This window comes from Leptosomus discolor, chromosome 5, assembly GCF_034619465.1.
Source record: "Leptosomus discolor isolate bLepDis1 chromosome 5, bLepDis1.hap2, whole genome shotgun sequence".
NCBI classification, from domain to species: Eukaryota; Metazoa; Chordata; class Aves; order Leptosomiformes; family Leptosomidae; genus Leptosomus; species Leptosomus discolor.
Genome location: NC_141395.1, coordinates 13,332,846 through 13,352,960, shown reverse-complemented (window position 1 = coordinate 13,352,960; position 20,115 = coordinate 13,332,846). Strand labels below are relative to the sequence as shown.

Genomic DNA, 20,115 nt, shown 5'->3' with positions numbered 1-20,115 from the left:
GCACTTTTTCCTCCTCTCCAGTGAGGTTAGATCTAATTCTGAGGACTCTCTGGGCCTCTCACCTAAAAACCAGTGCAGGCACCTATGGCACTAGCTGCAGCCTCGAGTTCTCCTCGCCTTCTGGGCACACCGGTAAGCAGCAGCCTTCAGCCCTTGACTGTAGGTTTTTACTGTGTACCGGGTCACGGTGACTCGCAGAGGCTGGAGACCTTTCTGGATTAAACAGCATCTGCGTGGTTTAAGAGGACAGAGCGGATGGTCCAGATGGTCACACTGAGGCTACGATCCCACAGAAGAGTTTGGACTGGGCCCATGTTACAATGCACTGCATTGGCTGTGGAAAGAACTGCATGCTTTTAAAGCAAAACACATATAAACCAAGAATACTGGCATTTTTTTCCTCCCCTTGCTTTTTCCCGTGTTGCTATCAAGAGGCTGGTGGAGGTTCCTCAGGCCAAGCTTTGCCTGTGCTAACTGGAGTCAGCTGTTTTACCGTGCCGTAAGTGCCCAGCCTGCCTAGTGCTTGCTTGACTTCCTGCTGGTGTCTTGGTTTGTTCTGAACACGTCTTTATCTCAAAGCACATCACCTGAGAAAGTGTTTTGCTATAACAGCCCAGGCTTTTACAATGGCACGATTCTTTACACATCCGAGTGTGAATAAGGACTGAAAAGCCAAAGGTTATGAACTTACTTTAAAAGTGATACAAATCACAAAATATCTCCAGTTACAACTACAGTATTTCAATCCCATTTGCAACAGCACGGTCAATAGGATCTAGCCGTTGACGCACAGGAAGAGATTCTTAGTAAGTAAAATGCACTACAATAAGGCTTCGGTCTGTTGCAGAGCTTTCTCTTACAACTCAAGTGTTTTCCTTAAAAACACACGCAAGTAAATGCATAGTGCAAGGTATGAGTCTGGTTGAGTAAAAAATTCTTCTGCCTGTTACCTAAAAGGATTTCCTTCCACCAATAAATAGAGCTCCCAGTTCTGCATTTAGGGCATCATCAGGAATGACATCATCCTCCATAAACTCATCTCCAAGCTTCTTCCACCATGGCCAGCGATTGTACTTCAGCATAGTGTTGTGGGATTGTCTTGCTTTGGTAGCTACAGGGATTGATCGACTCATAAAGACATCGAGATCTTTTTCTGTGGTCTCTGCTAACCCTGGAGCATCTGTAACAACAAGGAGAAGAGCTTTCTGTATCATATTTGTGGTTGTATGAGTATTTAGAACAAAGAAAGAAGGAGCACTGCCCTCCCACTTCCCACTGTCCTAGGTCTCTGCTTTCCCCTTGCTGGCATTACAATTTTATGGCTGCATGATAAACCCGACTGGAGAAGCGATCCAAATTAAGGCTAATCTGAAAAAATAACCACGTTGGGGGAGGGAGAAGCGGGAAAAGCAGGACTACTTCATGCAGGTGCAGTGGTGGCATCCACCAAAATGACTTCTTGTGAAGCCACGACCTAAGAGAAAGAGGAGCTCCTGGTCGCTCCTGCTGGATCAGCGCTCCCGGTGAGGGGGGACATCGCATAGAGCTTCCACCGCTCTGGCGGAGCGCCACTGCGCGCCCCCTGCCTGGGGGACCCCGCACAGCCTAAGAGTGTGCTGCTGATCTGCCTGCTCGGGAGCGATGAGCTGCAGTGACACAGCACGTGACAGACTAAATAATGGAATTCAGTAACTTGCTGAATTTTGCCTGGCTTGGGTGCTCTCTGGTGGCTGCGGTTTGCTATTCTCGCTCTCTCACTCTGGGCTACTCGTCTGGAATGAAGATAGCACAACAGTGAATTCCGTTTCAAATAAAGCCAGGCCAGAGAAAACACAAACTTGACTCGGAATTTGTAGCTCAAAGATTTCCCTCTTTACCTGGAAGATGTGAGAGTGCTTCAACCAGCAGCTTCCTTACTACACCATAAATCAGAACAAAGCAAAACAAATCTAGAGGAAGAGGCTGTGCGAGATCCCCTTCTTAGAAATTTTAACGCTTTTCACAGGGCCATTATTTTCTTGCAAACATATCAGATAGAGACTTGTAGCAGAAGAATAAGATGCTGCTTGAAAAGCAGGTGTGTATACTTAACCTGCAGCAACACCTGGATAATCTCTAAGAAAGCATAAATCTCAAGATAAGGCACATGGCAAAGGAAGAAAGGTGCTTCAGTTTTGAAATGAGGCTTTACCACTGTTCCCTCTAATTTTCTTTCTAAATTAGTTTAATCCAAATGGCAATCAAAACTACGACCGGAGCAGTCACATACTCATTAGCAGCTCCACATCGGTGTTGACCTGAGCCAGTAACGTCTCTCTCCGCTGCGCTGCTCTCTGATCCACTCTGCTCCTCAACAGGAACTGTGCCAGCTTTTCCTGGGCCTGCATATGCAATTCTTTACTCAGTTCTTCTGACATTTGGGAAGCCTGGAGGAGAATAACAGTTTATTACCATTAGGAGCTGGTTATTTTAAATCTTTTGGGGGCAGAATAATGTCTAAACTAGGAATGCAAATGCTGTTCTTAATTGTTAATAATTTTGCTTCCTCTGCAGCTCTCTCCAAAGCTATCTATCATCAAGTATATAAATTTTCCAATTACAGTTTGCTTTGACCCTTTTTATTAGATTAATGGTTAAAATCCCCAATATCCTAGTACCTTTCTTTCAAACAAGCAGGGTTAATATATGCATACCTCAAATGGATTATCTCGATCAGAATTTATGAAGCTGAATATATTTCATCCCTACAGTATTTTATGTTGCATCATTAATGCGAATTATGAAATGACTAAGAAACAGACCGGATGCAATTTGATGTAGTCATCCACCTTCTGCTGCAAAGCTAGTCTCTGCTCATCAGTCAGTCCCTTGGGATATTTCCAAGGAGAGAGAGGTCTCCTCTTCCTTCGTTTTTCCAAGAATTTACAAGCCTTTGTAAAGAACACAAGAGAATATGACAATCACAGACAGGAAGTTTGTCTTCTCGCTTTGTTTGTAATCAATCAGTGAAAGAAAAACGTTTCAGTACTGCATCTGTTAAAGCATAAATTTAGCTATGATGCTGAAAAGCCAACATACAGCCGTCAGCATGAATACTGAATACTAAGTAAGAAACTTCATAATAAGTTACTGACTCACCTGTAGTATGGTGAAATTCGAACCTTGGGTTTCAAAGTGGCAGCTCTTGCATTTTAGTTACAAGACTGTATTAGGCTTTGCAACCTATGCAAGGTTTCACCTGTCTAAGCAACTTGTGGCTCTAGACATCATCCTCTGAATAATTTTTTTCATAAATTATGGCTACACCGACAGTAAGAGAATAAGCAGAGCTTTTTGAGGGATCGCAATAATCCACTCAGTCCTACCTAATGTTAGAACAAAGTACACATACTTACTGCTCTCTGAATGACGACAGCTGCTTTATACTCCTTAAGAGATTGTCTCTGTTGATGAAAATTTCTTCTCGCCATATACCCTCGCCAGAATCTCTGGATAGTTAATGCTGATTTCCCTTCAATTTCCTCCATGTATTTATTTACCTGACCTACAAATGTAACAAAAATCCAGGTATAAGACCGTGGGTTGGGATTTCTTAACAACTTATATTTTTAATCCTCAAACCAGACAGCACCAAAAAAGCTTGGGTGCCATCAATTAAAAACCCCTCTTCATCCAAGGTCTGCTAGCTGTGGGCCACGTCTCAGAGACCTGTAGCTGCAGCAGCCAAGCAAACTGGGTTTCCCGTTCTTCCGCACCATTCTGAAGGCAGCAGATCTTGATCACTAGTTACTGAGCCCTTGTAAAATTTGCATGTTCTCTGACAGCTAATTGGGTCAGGAGAGACTGACTGTAAGACTACAGCGCAAACAGACATGCAAGATTAGGGAATATACGTGGGGAAACTGTTCATAAGGAGACCCAGACAGTTTAATCTTCTGATATAGTTCAATATAAATCATACTGGCATGGATTATTTCCAGCAAGGCCAGCTGTCGTTCATGGAAGAGTCTCATGGCCCTCTGCCTCTGAAGTTGCATTTGCAGTTTTAGAGCTTCATCTTCCTTCTGTCTTTTTAAATGCTGCAGCTCCTGTTCCCGTTTAGCTCTGCAATACACAAGTACATTAACAATTAGCTTCAGTTGTACATTTCTTAAAAGCACCTCTCTTTCTTCTGTGTTGAATGGTCCAGCATCAAGGGAGGAAATCCACACAATAATCTGCCATCCCAGCTGCTGGCTGCAGGACCACACCGAGCAATGAGAAATCACCTGCAAGCTAACGAACTACCACACTATCTATAGCCATGAAAAATTCTGAGCCAGTCACTCAATCTGTTATCAAATCAAAGGATATATTTTTACTTAGGATATAAGCTCTAAGGACCCTGAAGGGAATGATGCTCCATGTGGGACGTTCACAGCTAGCGTGAACTAGAACAACTATTTTGATTCCATCATCTGGGAAAAGCAGGCATTCTCTTGCAACGTTAGCCATCTGCTCCAGCACGCACCTTTTCCATTGCATCCATCAGCACACACGGCACCTGCTTTCCGTAGTACATACTATTATTGTTGTACTGGCTGCAAGAGTAGATCAGGATGTTGGCTGAAGGCTCACATCTTAAATTTGAAGGGATTTTTTTTTCTCTCCAGGAAATACAGACCGACACATTTTCCCCATCCACTTTATTAAAAGAACACTAGGAAAATTTTCCTACAAATTCTTCCTGATCTGTACTAGTTGTTGTAATTTGATGTTAGGATGTTGCCCTGCTGTGCTTGGCATTGGAAAAGCCCCACCAGATGTTTCACAGATGAGACAACTGAAAGTCTGTAACTGGCCCTGGAGTGTTTAAGCTAATAATAGCCTGTATATCAATTATATATACACTAATGTATTAATATAGAGACTAACAAATTAATACTAAATATGCTGAGGTGTAGATACTAATAATTACCAAGACCACCTGGACACCTTCACCTTCTCAGTGAAGCATGAGGAGCTGTGAGCTAGGGCTTTCCCTCCCTTCACTGCCCCTTCTCGTCCCAATGGACCTGACCTCATTAGCAGCTAATGCTTGAGACTTTACGAGATCACCCCACCACGAGGCAATGATGGGACTCCTCCTCTTCTCCTGCTGCAGCAAAACCACTTGCCCGCTCAGGACCTGAGCACCCCACTGGGCCCACAGCCCTGAGTTCTGCTCTCCTCTAGCACTTTTCCAGGGACCACGAAGCACTAGGAAAGAGCACAGGCAGGTGCAGTTTCTCCCCAGGAAGAGGAAAAAAAGGCCATAGACTAGACCTACTCTCCAGCAATGTTGGTATTGCTGCACGTCACATACCTGTAGATTGCAGTACTACCAAGTTATTTGTGTGTTTCCTATCGGTAGTATAAATAGAGTTGTAATTTTTCCACCAACCATACTTTCCCCTCAGTCTCTCTAATTGGGTGGGGAAAGATGGGCTGGAAGCTATTTAGTAGAAGAGATGCTCTGGATTTAAAGATCTGGCCTTAGCTGATAAACAGCCTCCACCACGATCTGAGAGACCATAATCCTTTTATGACAGTAATGCAGACTTGAAGCGTGCCCACACATCTACCTACAGAGACACACCATGATAAATGTGATTGCATCAGAACCGTCTCAAGGAAACTAGAGGTTTTCAGCCCACACATTTCTGCGAATTAGAGCTGTAAATCTTTGCATTTTCAATCCAGGCATGCACATACTATACTTCTAAGCAGAATGATGTCACAGGACCAAACAGGACTTTTGACGACATTTTCTTGGTAAAACTATTAATCATCTTCCCTAGAAATTTTTATCAGCTCCACTAGGTGGAAAACTACAAGAACGTTTCATGAGGTTTTTGGATGTGCATCTGTGAAACTACCAATAGTGTCTGTCAGGTATTTAAATGTTTCTTTGATACCGATTCTTTCCCATGTAGTCTGCAAAACACACGCTCTTCTTCATTCTCTGTTCCTCCTACTGAGAAGATGTATTTGTTTGCACAAGACCACATGTGACAGGGAAGTGCCTCTGAACAGAAGCAAAACACACACAGAGTAAGATCCAAGCTTCCTTCAAGAGTTCACGGCACAGATCAGCCTCCCTCTGATCATCTCTTTATATATATATATATATATAAAAACAGTTAGATTTTTGATGCATGATTAATAGAAACTCTTGCCACTGTAGCAATTCTACAATTAGCTATGTAACAGTGAACTAATTTCAAGGAGAGATTACAAGCTTTAATATTCACTGAGGAGACATTTCTGAAACCACAGTGTCAGAAGTTTATCACTTGCAGAGTTTAAGATCTTCCGCTGCAGGTGAGCCAAGTTTGGAGTTTCAATCTCAGCAGTATTTAACCACACTTGTTCTAAAATAAATCTGTGAATATAACCAAACCCTGACTGTTAAAAAATAAAAAGTCCTCTTGAAACCTTTTCTAAAGTCATGCTTACAGTACTCCAAACACTATTTTTCAGCGTAACACTAACTGCAGCTTTGACCTAGACAGAAAAAAAACAACACTGGAGCTCTACGGTTACTGTATTTACTCAGTACACTGGGACTGACTGAGCTACGAGCACACAACTGCAAGGATATTAACACATTTCCATTCCTCTCAATATTCAGCAAACACACACATTCAAGAGTCCATTTAAATGACTCAAGAACTACTTAAGAGGCACACACTAACGTTTACGATACTGAAAATACGACACCAGAAAGTCAAGTGGCTTGTTGATTGCCGATAGCCTTGCCACCCTTCTGCTTCTGCTTTACCACCTTATATCTTAGCCCAGCATCCAAGCTTTCTGGGCTAGGATTTTGGCTTGCAGGCTTGCAAGGTGCCTGACGAGGGCAGGAATATTGGCTCAACATGTCTGGTGGAGAAAAAAAGGAGTGTCAAGTATGTCATTCTTGGTGGTTCAGCACAAAAGCCGGAGTGGCTAGTGGCCCTCAACAAACACACTGCTTGCCCCTGCAAATCATCCAGAATTTAAAGACTACACCCTAGATAGCCAGTATCTTCTTAATGCCAGTCTAGACGACAAATCATAACTGTCTGCTTCCTAACACCTTGATCATAAAGCAATCTGATTTGACTAATTGATTTCTAAGATCTAGTTTTGACATGGTAATGCACAATGTTCAAAAAAAGGCTGAAAAAACCTGCTGTGGAGTCTGAACTTGATTTAGAACCCTTAACCTATGTTAAATTCACACTAAATTTCTCAAAAGAGTTAGGCTAACATGTGCTAACATTACCGCTGAAATCCTACAAGACAAGCACTATTTACATTGCTTCATTCTTCTGTAGTGATCCAAGTCAGAGGATGCTATGTCTAGGCCATTGAAGTGACTCCACTTCTGAGAGTCAGAGATTTCAAATATTAATGAAGAACAAGGTCTTGCAAGCACTACACTGAGCAAGCACTAAGGGCCTTGGTTTCTGCAGTGCTTTGGCATGGCAGACTGGAAACTCTGGGGCAGCTCCACACGCAATTTATGGTGGAATTTTTTGTCAAGTTAACCGTGAACCAGTTAACTGTTCTACCACCAGGACATCATCTTCTAGTGCTATTTAGTGCAACCCTATGCCACAGTGTGCCACGCTTTTAGTTTTCAATATGCCATAAATTTTTACACAGAAAACATATAAAAGCATCACAGAGGTAAGTTTTGTGCATGGAGAAGTTTGGCAGCTGGGAAAGGGACAGTTGGAGCTTTTGGCACCAGAAGTGGCCGTTTGGTGCTGCTGGAAAAGCACATTGTTTGGATGTTTCTGCTAAAAGAATCTGTAGTGAAACAGCTCATTGGCATTACAGTACCTTTACGTTTTAGAAATAACAGCTGACTGGAAAAAGGCATCTTCAAGATGAAGGAACTCTTGGTCAGCCCAAACTTATGCCCTGGGACATGGGAACAAATCCACAGGGAAGCCATTTCCAGGACAGACAGGAAGGTGCATGGGAATAACCAGCATATATTTATTACAGGCAAATCATATTTGACCAGCCTGATTGCTTTCTGTGATGAGATGACTGGCTCCATGGATGAGGGGAGAGCAGTGGATGGCATTTTCCTTGACTTTATCAAGGTTGTCATCACAGTCTCCCATGCGGGGCAGGGCTGACACTCAGAGGAACCTCCACAAACACAGCAAATGGGTCAAAAGAAACCATGTGAAGTTCAAATAACGTACAAAATAATGTCATGACCCAGTACAGCTTGGGCACTGACTACCCAGACATCAGCTCCAATGAAAAGGACCTGGGGTTCCTGATGGGTGACAAGCTGACCACAAGCCAGTAGCATGTCCTTGCAGCAACAAAGGCTAGCTGCAGAGGGGGTTGCACGAGCAAAAGCAGAGGCAGCAGGTCAAAGATTATTCTGTTGCTTTACTTGGCAGTCTTGAGGGCACACCCAGAATACTGCTACGCTACTGGGCCTCCCAGTAGAAGTCAGATGTTGATGGTGGGATAGAGACTGTCCAAACAGAGACAACTAGGGCTATGCAACGTATGAGATAAAAGGATAGGTGACAAGATGGGTTTGCTTAGCCTAAAGGAAGGCAAATCATATTTCTGTCTTTCACTACTAAAGGAAGTGTTATAGAGAAGACGGAGCCAGACTTTTAGAGGTGCACAGAAAAAGGACAGGAGGCAGTGGTGAAGAGCTGCAACAAGGAAATCCCCACTGGCTGTAATGGAAGAATTCATCACAAAGCAAGTCATTCAGCACCAGGACAGGGACCAAGTGAGATGGTGGGATCTCCATCCTTGAAGATCTCCAAAACTGGATATGGCCCTGAGGAGCCGGATGCCATTCTGAGGCTGGCCCTACTTCAAACAGGACCTGAGAAAAACCAAACCAAACCGTCTTACTAGGTTCTTCTCTTTAGTGCTTTTTACAATGCCGTACTGTTTACCTGAAGCTTCTCTGTAAAGTGGTCACTGCTTGGGGTAGTTTTTTCAGCCTTTTCCTTGTCTGAAATCCCCTCCACATAGCCTGGATTATACAAGCTGCTTGATGCTGCCTCTGAAATTAATAAAGCAGTTGGTATGATATTTTCTCTGCATATAAAAACAATTACTGCTTGCATATTTGGAACTATCTCAACATTTGGCCAAAACACATCAGTTTTCAAATGCATCAAAATTCAGTACTTGTAACAGCTTGGGGAATTTAAGGTCTTATGAGACAGTTGTTATCATGAGCCCTGTACTCGCTCCGAAGGCAGCTAATCTGATCATCTAGATTGATGCTCTCTGTGGTAAACAAATGAATCTTACTGTGAGGGTGGTGAGGCACTGGCACAGGTTTCCCAGAGAAGCTGTGGCTGCCCCCTCCCTGGCAGTGTTCAAGGCCAGGCTGGATGGGGCTTGGAGCAACCTGGTCTGGTGGGAGGTGTCCCTGCCTATGGCAGGGGGGTTGGAACTAGATGGTCTTTAAGGGCCCTTCCAACCCAAACCATGCTGTGATTCTATGATCTACAGCACAAATATAAAATATATATCAGCTGCATTAATCAATGTTAGAAATTTGTCTTTAAAACACCTGAGGCACTTGGTATTTCAAATGGTGATTCAATCAAAAAACCTACAGCACAGAAAGACAAGTTTGGAGAATCAGCAGCCAGGAAAATGTTACATTTGCAGTATGATCAGAAGTCACTGAAATGCAACAAACATGAAAAAAAAATCAATTCTATTCTTCAATGGATTTAAAAAAACCCCAAACACAAAACAGCCTGCTCTGTTGAAGATGAAAGCAGGTCTCTACAAACATAACTCCGATTTCCTTTAAAGTATTGTCTCTGAGAAACCTGCATGTAAAATTTTGTTAAGAATTAAAAAAACACACATTGTCTCTTTTATTTGGAACACAGCCCAGAAGGTGTTCTTACTGAAAATTTTCTCTGTACAACTTAATTTATGTGAATGCTGCCTAGAATTCCGAGATCTAAATTTTTAACACTGATGTGAGAAAAGCAGATACAGTTATTTTTGTTTTATAGTTAGCAAAACAAAATTATTTCTTCCCCTATGGTTGTATAGAAGTCTATGGTGAATCTGCAACAGAAAGACAATCTCTCAAGTCACAGTCCCATACCCTAATCACTGGATAATTTCTTGATGTCTTCAAAAACGAAAAAAAAAATTAATAAAGAGAAAATTTTAAAATTCATTAATATAGTGAAAAACTAACACAGGTTTTGAAAAGCAAAGTAATAGAGTAAACCCATTCTAACCATACATAAACACATGTAACTAGGATTTCACACACAAAAGTCTCAAACCACAGCACCTGGATTTCTCCTTTTCCATTGGACTGTTCCAAGTACAGCAGGTCCAAGAGTTGACAGAGATCCCTGTCAAATCCTTTGCCAGTCCACTGTTTACTTAAGAGCTCTTTTAATCCTAAGGGAGAAAGAAGAAGCAAATGGTACCGCTAAGGTAAATTTTTCTTTTCAGGATTTCAAACTAACAATTTCCAAGTCAAAAAATCAAATCCGATTCTATGTGCAAAGGAACACTAGAGCTGAACACCATCAGTCGTCTTTGAGTTTCAATGCAGAATATTATCAATGAATAATCTGGTGCTCCAACCATCACAGAGAAGTACTATACAGTGACCATAATTTTGTATGTCCAAGTCACTGTCTATCATGCCTACACAACTGGCAGTTAAATTATCAATGTACTTTCAGTGCCTTATCAGCAAGTCATTGTAAGATACTAAAAGGATGTAAAGCACCATGCAAGTGCTAGGTTTTATTAGTACTGCTTTCATATTTTTCATAATAAAAATTATTTATTTATAACTGGAATTCTTTGATGTCTTATCTGTATAGCATAGTGAGTATGTGTACATCCAGTCCCTTAGACAAAATAGCTTTCTGGTTCACAGTAGCTAAAAAGCAAACTTGTGCTCCCCCCCCCGCAATGCACAGACGCTCCCTGTGCTGTGCACAGGGCACAAGTAGTCAGTAACACGTGCTTTTTAGCTTTGTATCAGACAAATTCCACAACTTGAGAGTTCTGCAAGGAGTTGGAGGGAAAAGGAAGGAGGGCTGGAGGCAGACATGTGTTTGAACAGCCTCCTGAAGAACTGCAGATTCAAGTAATTTTTCCATCTTCAAATTGTTGTCCATAAGCATATTCATACACTGGGGAACTCCAACATCCACATATACTTACAGGAGCTGGATATGGAGCACAAAGTCCTTCGTGCAAACAGAAATGGCACCTTGTTCTAACACACATGCACCATTTTAGAAAGATGATGACGGTTAAACACTTCAGGAGAGAGAGGTGAGGCTCCAAATGGAGTCAGTGGGTGCCCTAAGGCTGCCTGAGCTCTGCAAAGACACATAGCCTGGCTACACAAGGCACATCCCTCACAGAAGTCCTGTGGGTCTGACACAACCACTTGCCAGCTCCTGTACAGACTACACAGCCATATGCACCTTTCAGCTACTGACCAGGAGTGCCTCGAGTGTGCCTCTCAGACAGGCCAACCCGTGCAGACAGAAAGCCCAAGCCCTCCTGGAAACCTAATGTAAAGACTGTGCTAGTCTTGGAGAGGTGAGGGTCAGGTGATGTCCTCACCTCTGCCGGGCTGCCTGTACTGACAGAAAGCTCACACTGAAGTACCTCATAGTGGCAACGGCTCTGAGCCACTGTGAAGCCAAGTTACTTCAAGGTGATGGCCAGATGGTGGAAATGCTGTAATGCTTTCTTTGCTGCTGCTGTTCCTCAAACTACCTAAAGGATTCCAAAGCCTGAGTGAAAACTAACATAAGGGCTCCAGCTTAAAAAAAAAAAAAAATAGAGGAAAAAAGTGATTTTTTTTTTTTCTTAGTGGAAACAGGAAACATGTACAGAAGAGTCTCTAAATGACTGTGGCATATTCTGATTCCGGAGCAAAATAAAACATAATCCTTTGATGGAGACTTGCACCTCTTCAGGCAAGCCAGCATTCTATAGCTGGGATGATCAGACCATCACAGTAGCTTCACAGGAGTCCACAACGTGATATTTGCCTTAGGCACGTTGTACCTAATTTCACAGCAAAAGGAAGACCTCCTCTCCCAGTTCTGTAAGCCAAAGGGTGGCAAAGCTGCTCATCTGGTCCAAAAATTTACCTGGCTGGTACTGCCTAATAAGCAGTCAGCACAAGTGTAAAAAAAGGGGGATCAGACTTTTTTATCTAGCATACCCATTTCTTACTGTCTGGGACTCCAAAGGACTGAGGCTGCTCACAAGTAGTTTTGACCACCAACATCCAGAATATAAAAGACCTGGCAAACATTAAAGCCTTTTAGTCTCCATGGGCATCACAGGGGACAAAGGGGTTTCCTGGAGCTCCCTGCTAGGCTAGAGACAGAGACATGAAATGGGACACTTCATTAAATAATAAATAACATAGAGCAATTTATGTGCATATTCAGCCTCCTCATCTAAAGGCATTAAGACAAAACAATAAACTCAATTCAATTTTTGGGAAGAGTTCATTCCAATCACTTGGATATCCAAAGACAGTCAGCTCCTCAGTAGCAGAGCAGCACCTATCAGATGAGCACACCTGTAACAGCCAGGGTCAGAAGCTGGCTTTAAGTAAAACTTCCGTGCTTCTGGGGTAGCGGGCCTTAGCACACTGGCAGATGTCTGACACACGGCTCTTAGCGCGGCAGTACAGGCACCCTGCTACTAGGACCTATCGATATCCAGCTGCACAGGAAAAAAGATGCAGAACATCACATAGAAAGAAGTAAAGCCCATCAGGTTGGAAGTAACAAACAACAGCTTTAAGAGACAAGTTGCCACATGTAGAGTCCTCAACACACCGAAGGAAATGGATCTGGGAAACAGAACGAGGCACTGCACCTTAAACTACAATGAAAATGAACAGAAGAGAGGGATAAAAACAACAACACAGCACTGCAGTTTCCATCTGTATTGGACAGTGATTGAAACGAGATGGGAAACCTCAATCTCTGTATTTTTACAGTGAACGCAAGAGGAGGCCGAGTGATTGGTCCCATGCACGTTTACAAACCTCTGTAGCGAGCTGTGAGTAACTTCACAAGCTGCTTGCCAAATTTTGCCACCACCAACAGCAGTTTTGTAACAGCATTTCCTATGACGGGATTGGTGGTAGATGAAAGCTTATACACAAGTTCATCCAAAACAGGGTGAAGGGTCTCTTCATCAACCTGAAGCAAGACAGAACTTTAAAAGGAAGGAAAAAAAAAAAAAGGCGGCAAGGGGAGACACAAAATTGAAGTGTTAATTACAAACTATGAGCATTTTAACAGTGACTTATTTTCAGATATATCAGGCATTCAAGCAAGCTAACACACCCAGCTAGCTGGACCAGCAATCTGATCCAGGCAGTACTGCTGTTTCAATCAACTGATTCCTATTGCCCCAATTTAACAACAAAATAAAGAAAACATCTTCTTTTTTTTTTATTATTTCTACAACAAAGATTAGGGGAAAAAACCTCCCACAACAATTCTTGTATATGAAAAAGTTCTACTTTACCAAGCAGTAATGAACTGAGTTTTAAATGTAAAATTCAGAAAAATCCATGATACGAAAACAACTAACCTATTGACCCTCAAAATATTGTGTAAAACAGACATCGTTATAGTTGCTGTTTCAACATCATCTGTCATTAACAACTGCAGGAAGTGATCATTTTGCAGTACTGCAAAACACAAAAACAAGCAAACAAGAAATCATGCAATCAGAACCAGACTTGAAAATATCATTAAACAAATAAACTTCATTAAGGAACATAAGCCATACCAAGTAAAACCAGATACTGTTTCTGGAACAAACTCCCTCTTTTATAATTTTCACACTGAAACTTACTGTAATAAGTAAACTATTTCAACATTTGAAAAACATGTTGAGCCCTGTTTTTGTTGCCTTTGGTTATCCCTCAGGCACTGGTGTTGAAATGGAATAAAAGCTTTAAAACTTTTTGTGTTACACCAGTACCAGTTTCTTATTACAACAGTGGAATTATCACTGGGGCAACAACCGGAAAAGATAAGGACTTCAACCTTGACAGTTTGTTACACCAGGTTTAAGTAATGCAAGTCATTAAAGCACCATCTTTTTTATTCCAGTGTACCACTGTCTACATATTTAGTAATTTTTCTGGCCGTGTGTGTTTTTAGTTACACACCTTGCGATCCTTAGGTTCTTGTTCTGCATTAGAAACAAACCAAATTCTGCTTTTTAAAATAAGTGTGGTTAACATCGGTTTAATTGAAAGCTTATTTTGGTCAGAAGGGTACAGTGAAGTTTGTTAGATATTTGTATAATTCCACAGAACCACAGAACGGCAAGGTGCCATGCCATCTTGGCATGGCAACAACTTCAGAAATCTGTTTTCAACTCTATCCACTTTTCAGGGCTGGTCAAATTTCTACATATGTTAATCACACACGGCAAAAAGATTAACTGTATCTTCTCAGGAAAAACAAGTCTGATTATTTTTAAGGTACAGAATTACAAAGGGCAATTACAGGAAAACGCTTTTAATGTTTGTCTCTGAAAGACTAGACAGGGAACTCTAGTATTTCCCTTTAGTGGATCTTTCCCTCTTTAGACATTCCTGGTCGTGTGGAGTCGACTACTTTAAGAGATTGATTTAATATCTACTCCAATTTAACAAACTAGGTGGTGATTAGCTTAAGAGTGATTCTTGATACCTGTAGCTGCCATAAGTAAATTTTCAGGTGTTTTACAGGTTTACTTTTTCCTTACCGCAGGCTGCTAGTTGAATATGCCCACCGAACAGCCAGCAGATGGCATCAGTTACTGTTTGGAACCAGTGTAAAAATTTTTGGTTTTCTTCATCCTAAACAAAAGAGTAGGTAAAAGCATGTGTATGTTATCTTCACTGAGGACGTCAGCTTGATGTAGTGGGAAGGTTTGTACGCTTCAGGGATTCAGAGTCCAAAACTGTCAAATTCCCAAATGAGGTTGGTGAAACTCTAGGAACTAGTCAAAAAAAAAAAACTTGCGAGTCCTTCAAGGCCAGAGATCAATCAAGAAAATCTAAACATACTAAAACCCACAAACATTCCTGAAAAAATCATAACAGGGAGAGAGAAGTCTTGTTTATTCCTTCGAAAATAATTGATAGTGTAGGAGGGCTAAGACGGCAACTAATAGCTCAGTACAAGTGCATCACAGATTTAATCTACTAAATGGGAAATATAATATTGAAGATTAAAGCACAGGAAAAAAGGGTACAAACCAAGAACACAGTTAAAATGGAAAAGGTTACTAAAAACTGGCACGGTGAGGCTTCAGAAGCACCTCCTAGTTGGAGGTCCGGGAGCAAACACCAAACCACTACTAAGCTGAAGTTTGATCAGTTTGCCAAACAAACTGTGTTATGTGCTTGCCTGTGATAACATTGGACTGGAAAAAAATGACCAGGAAGAAGCCAGGTTTTAACGTGTGAACGCACATACAGACGCAGTCTGGAGTCTGTATTCCAGGTGCGAGCCACAGGCCACTGGAAATCTAAAATCTTGGTGTGTGGGAGAGCAAAGGGGCTTTTGATAGTACTACATCACTGACAAATGTTGTTATAAAGCACTTGGCCTGGTATGTCCCACATCAACTGAGCCTCACAAATGAAACTCTGGAAAGCCTATTCCTAGATCCGTGCAGTAAGTCCCAGCCATCAGTCACAGTTTAACTTTGTATTTGGTTCTTACCAACAATAAGAGATACAAAATCACAGTAATAAGTTCAGCTGTAACATTATCTGTGCTGTGTTTTGGCAACACGTCAGTTTCTGAAAGCTATTTCAGTGCTTCCCTTGACTTCAAAGACTTGTGCAAAAAGCAAACGAGGGCAGAATAAACTACTAATCTCCACTGGTAGAGTGGGATTTCCAAAGTTCCACTGAGCAAGCACCAAGTCTGGGTGCCCAGTCACCTCCAAGACCACAAGGTTTAAAAGCCAAAGTACTAATTATAATGTAAGCTGCATTTGCATTCAAAAGAAATCTTTGCCCACAAGCATGACTCAAGTAGCATGTAGGCTGAGACATAATAAGAAAGTGTGGGGGAAATTACATATTGTGGATAAGACTCGAGTCTCCTGGGAAGTCATTCAGGAAGCTTCCTTCTTAAGCACTAAATGCACCTCTGAAGTGTTGAGCCAACACAAAATACATTACTTTATTGACACGTTCTGGGAATTGATTATGTTTGTAGTGTCCATCGTAATACTCGCAGGGAAACTCTGACTAAGTGCAAGAAGCCAGTGAACCAAGAAATGAGATACTACGGGGAAACAGGAATATTAAAATAAACTATCAGAATCCATGAGGTTGGTTATTTAAATTACTTGTGGGTTTCCTTTGTTGTTTTTCTTTTTTTTACTTCTGATTCTGGAACTCAGAAGGCTTCAAAAGCATGAGGGAACCCAGCTGGGCAAACCCCTTCTTCTCTGCAAAGGAGGAGAGAAATGTAAGGAAGTGTTCAAATCTACAAATTCGCAAAGTCTGCCTTTGGGGTTCCCAACAGGCAGGTCCAGAAGCAGTGAGCCTTTTTGGAATTTTTTGCGAATTTCATGGCAGAAATTGTATGGCAAAACAAACTTTAACAAATCTGATTTAAAATCTTAAGACTTCTTAAACCTTTTTTGTAAAGCTGAATAGAGCAGTGGGAACAGAGCTGTTACAAAGACTGAACTCATTATATGCAAAATTAAAAAGACACTACCGTGACTGGGATGCTGCCTTTTGTCAGGCATTTCTTTTCTGTCATACCGCTCTAATTCTTCTACTTACAATCGTATTCCTTCCCCCACCTTTAAAATCTGTGAAAAGTAGTACCCAAACTCTCTAAACAAACCTATGGCAATGAACTAACTTTGCACATGTAATGGACTGAATGCTCCACAATGACAGATTTCACCTTCAAAGCTCCAAGACAGAAGAAAAACGACTATAATTTCTGGAAAATAGATTTTCATAATACAGTGTCCCTAGGATAATATCCTACTTTTACAATACGTAACCTTGGAAAGTTACAGAGGTTCTCTGCTCTTTCAGCTATGAAATTTAAATACCTTGATTGCTCGGATAAATCGTGCTTGCAAGCGCCTTCCCAAAAACAGCAGGTTGTTTATAGCTGAAGGAAGAAACTTCTTGTAAAATTCCTCTGGATCGTCTTTCACCTCTAGTCCTACACAACAATGACTGAAATGGGGGGAAAAAAAATAAAAAAAATATTAACCTGAGTAGTCGAGGGCCTGTTTGAACAGCTCTGAATGAACGTCACGGCATCGGAGAAGAAATGCTTCACTGGCATGGGACAATTCAACACCGAACAACAGTTAACTGCTGTGACTGGCTCCAAAGCAGCTGCTTCAAAAGGAAGAGGAACCACTGGCAGGCTGGAGACAGCAAGTGTATTGCTACTCACTGTAGCACGTCTGTTTAAAACATATGCAAGGCACTTTCTCCTTTACCTTCATAGGATCTGTTCAGGCTTGTTCTACATGCTAAGGAAGGGCTCTGATGGTCATAAAGAAGAAAAAAAAAAAGCAAAATAGAAAGGTAGAGAAAAACCTGATAAAGGAAGCCTGATGATGAAGAGGGTCCAGATCAGGCAACGAAAGTATGTATAAAAAAAAAAAATTTCTTGCCACAAAATCTTCATTGAGTCTGTCTACAACTTCTCTCTAACTGAGGAACACATGTGGGCTAGAAATCAGTTCTTCAGATCTCAGTTTCCTTATTTTACTCACCGCAAACATGTCGGTCATTTCTGGAAGACTTTTTACAAGAAACTGCATGTTTTACAACCAGGAAGTTTTTCAATTCTGTACTCTGCACTGATACCAGTGCAACAAAAGAGTCTTCCTAACTTTTTACGAATTTTGCTTTCTGACACCTCAACTAGGCTTTTTTAGGTTTTTGTGAATGCACACACGTAAAGCTTTGCTAACCAACGCCCTTGGAAAGCAAATTCTAGGCATGAAGCTGAGATCCATCTAGTTACAAAAGGACATTTTATAGCCAAAATAAATTTCAGTTTTCTCTGCAAACTGAAATAGCTTATAGGGGATGATTTAAGTATCACACAACTCTGGTGATAAATCTTGCATCTCTTCATGAAACTCCTGGCACTAAAAATTCATACTGCAGATATGGCATAAACAAGAGATGGTCGCCTAATTGCTTCATGCCTTAGAATTTTGCTCCCTAGTTAAGCCAAAATCAAGTAAAACTTGGGGAAAATTTAAAACTTACTATTTTTCCTGACATTGAAAATTGAGATTGGGTCACTGAGCATTTGAGTTTAGAATTGTCTTATTTACTAGACAGAAATTAAACTTAATAATGCCCTTCTCACAGTATCATTACACGAAGCTATCTAGTCTGTATGAACTGTGTCCTCTATCACGTTTAAAATGTAAATAGATATTTAAAATAGGTATATTAAATAGATATTTAAACAGAGTCAAGACAGGCTGTGAGTCAACCAGGCTGAAGATTTTTGCAAGATAAATCTAAGTGAACAAACTTTTTTAACTAACAGCAATTCAAAATCAGCCATCGCTGGGTAAGAACTGTGACACTGACGAGTACTGTTCACAAAAAAATGTAAAGCCAACACAAAAACTGTTCCCACCAAAGAGTTTACCCAGTTCAATGAAATACAATGCGAATGAATTAAACAGGACCAATTAGGCTATGCCTGACCCCTCCGCTCTTGACTGCTCCCTGCACTTTAACCCTGGCCTTTCCTGAACAACAAGCCTTGTTCTGGATGGGAGCCAATGTATTACGGCTTGAAAAGAAAAAGAGCAAGATGAAAGGCCAGAAAGAAAACAAGAAGAAAACTTCTGAGCACTTTTTTTTTTTACCTTAGTATCTCTGCTAGCTGGGCAGCAGTAGCCCAGCCTCCACGCAGTCGAGAGTGGTCTTGTTGAAGGACCAGCATGCAGTACTGAGTAAGATCATAATCGTATATATCTTGCTTAATTTTTTTTGATTCTTCATGTCCCAAGGAAGCACTGTTTAAAATTCCTGTGGGAAGAAAGCAGGAGAGAGACAAAGAGGAGCATAAGACTCTGATGTACAAGATTTTTTTTTTTTTTCCCCCAAAAGAGAGGAGTATGTGTACACAGAGCCAGGATTAAGGTAATTCTAAAAGTGCTAACAACAGCATCAAATATTTGTCAGCATTTTTCACTCCTATAACTACAATCCATTTGCTAGATTGTATGACAATTGGGAAGGATAGCTGAACTTGCGTTTCCATTTTTCTCTTTACACATTTAGTAGTAAAACATGCATTACCTGGGATATAGCCCATTTGTATGAATTTCCTAGGCCAGAAAAAACCACAATGACAGCTTCAGTGAAACATACAGCTTCCTTATAATTACAGCCCAATTTAGAACAGGACATAACTTGTTTCTATCGTTTCTATAAGCAGTAGCTATGTGGCAAAAGGAAAGACAGGGGGAGTCACACAGGAGCTCATGATTGCGTTTCTGTGTTAAGACTTAAAAAAAGCATACTGACGACCACTCCGGCTCTCTACCCAGAAACACTGCGAGAAATCATTTGACCAAGTGTAAGATCCTTGCCCACATCAGCAGGGGTCTTACAAACACGCTGACAGCTGAGAGGGAGAAAAGACTTCCTCTCCATTTGCTCCCCAGCTCCTCCTCCTTATTGTTGCCAAGCCAAATGCCACTCAATAACACTCTCAGGAAAGGCCGTATGATCCACCTTAGGGAGTTTCCAGCCCTGCCAGAAATATTCAGAAAAACCTTCTGTATTTAAGGAGGCAGAAGGAAGAAGGACCGTCCATACTTCACGACCTCATCCTTTTATTTTAGAAACGGTATGAATTACCCTTTAACTTCAGCAGTAGCAGGGGGATGTCCTGTTCTCTGCTCTCAGTGACCTGCGCAGCTAAGGCCACTACCCGGGGGTCCGCAGCTGCCAGCCCCGCGCTGGGCGCCTTGGCCATAGGAAACAGGGGCCCTCGATGGCATCGATTCGAGCCTATTTCCCTCCTTAACTGTTTC

At 41.5% G+C, this 20,115-nt stretch overlaps 1 protein-coding gene across 1 annotated transcript; it reads right to left on the bottom strand.

Annotated features, from left to right (window-relative positions):
- Window positions 1–675: 675 nt before the first annotated feature.
- Window positions 676–20,057, bottom strand: IQCB1 (IQ motif containing B1). Its single transcript, XM_009946266.2, has 13 exons — window positions 19,940–20,057; window positions 18,940–19,102; window positions 17,137–17,266; window positions 14,809–14,902; window positions 13,639–13,738; window positions 13,085–13,257; window positions 10,331–10,443; window positions 8,952–9,061; window positions 3,962–4,104; window positions 3,396–3,544; window positions 2,802–2,930; window positions 2,270–2,426; window positions 676–1,180 (listed from the first exon to the last, which is right to left on the bottom strand). Exons 1-13 carry the CDS (start codon window positions 20,055–20,057, stop codon window positions 951–953), a joined length of 1,809 nt encoding a protein of 602 aa, XP_009944568.2. The 3' UTR covers window positions 676–950.
- Between the last annotated feature and the right edge of the window lie 58 nt (window positions 20,058–20,115).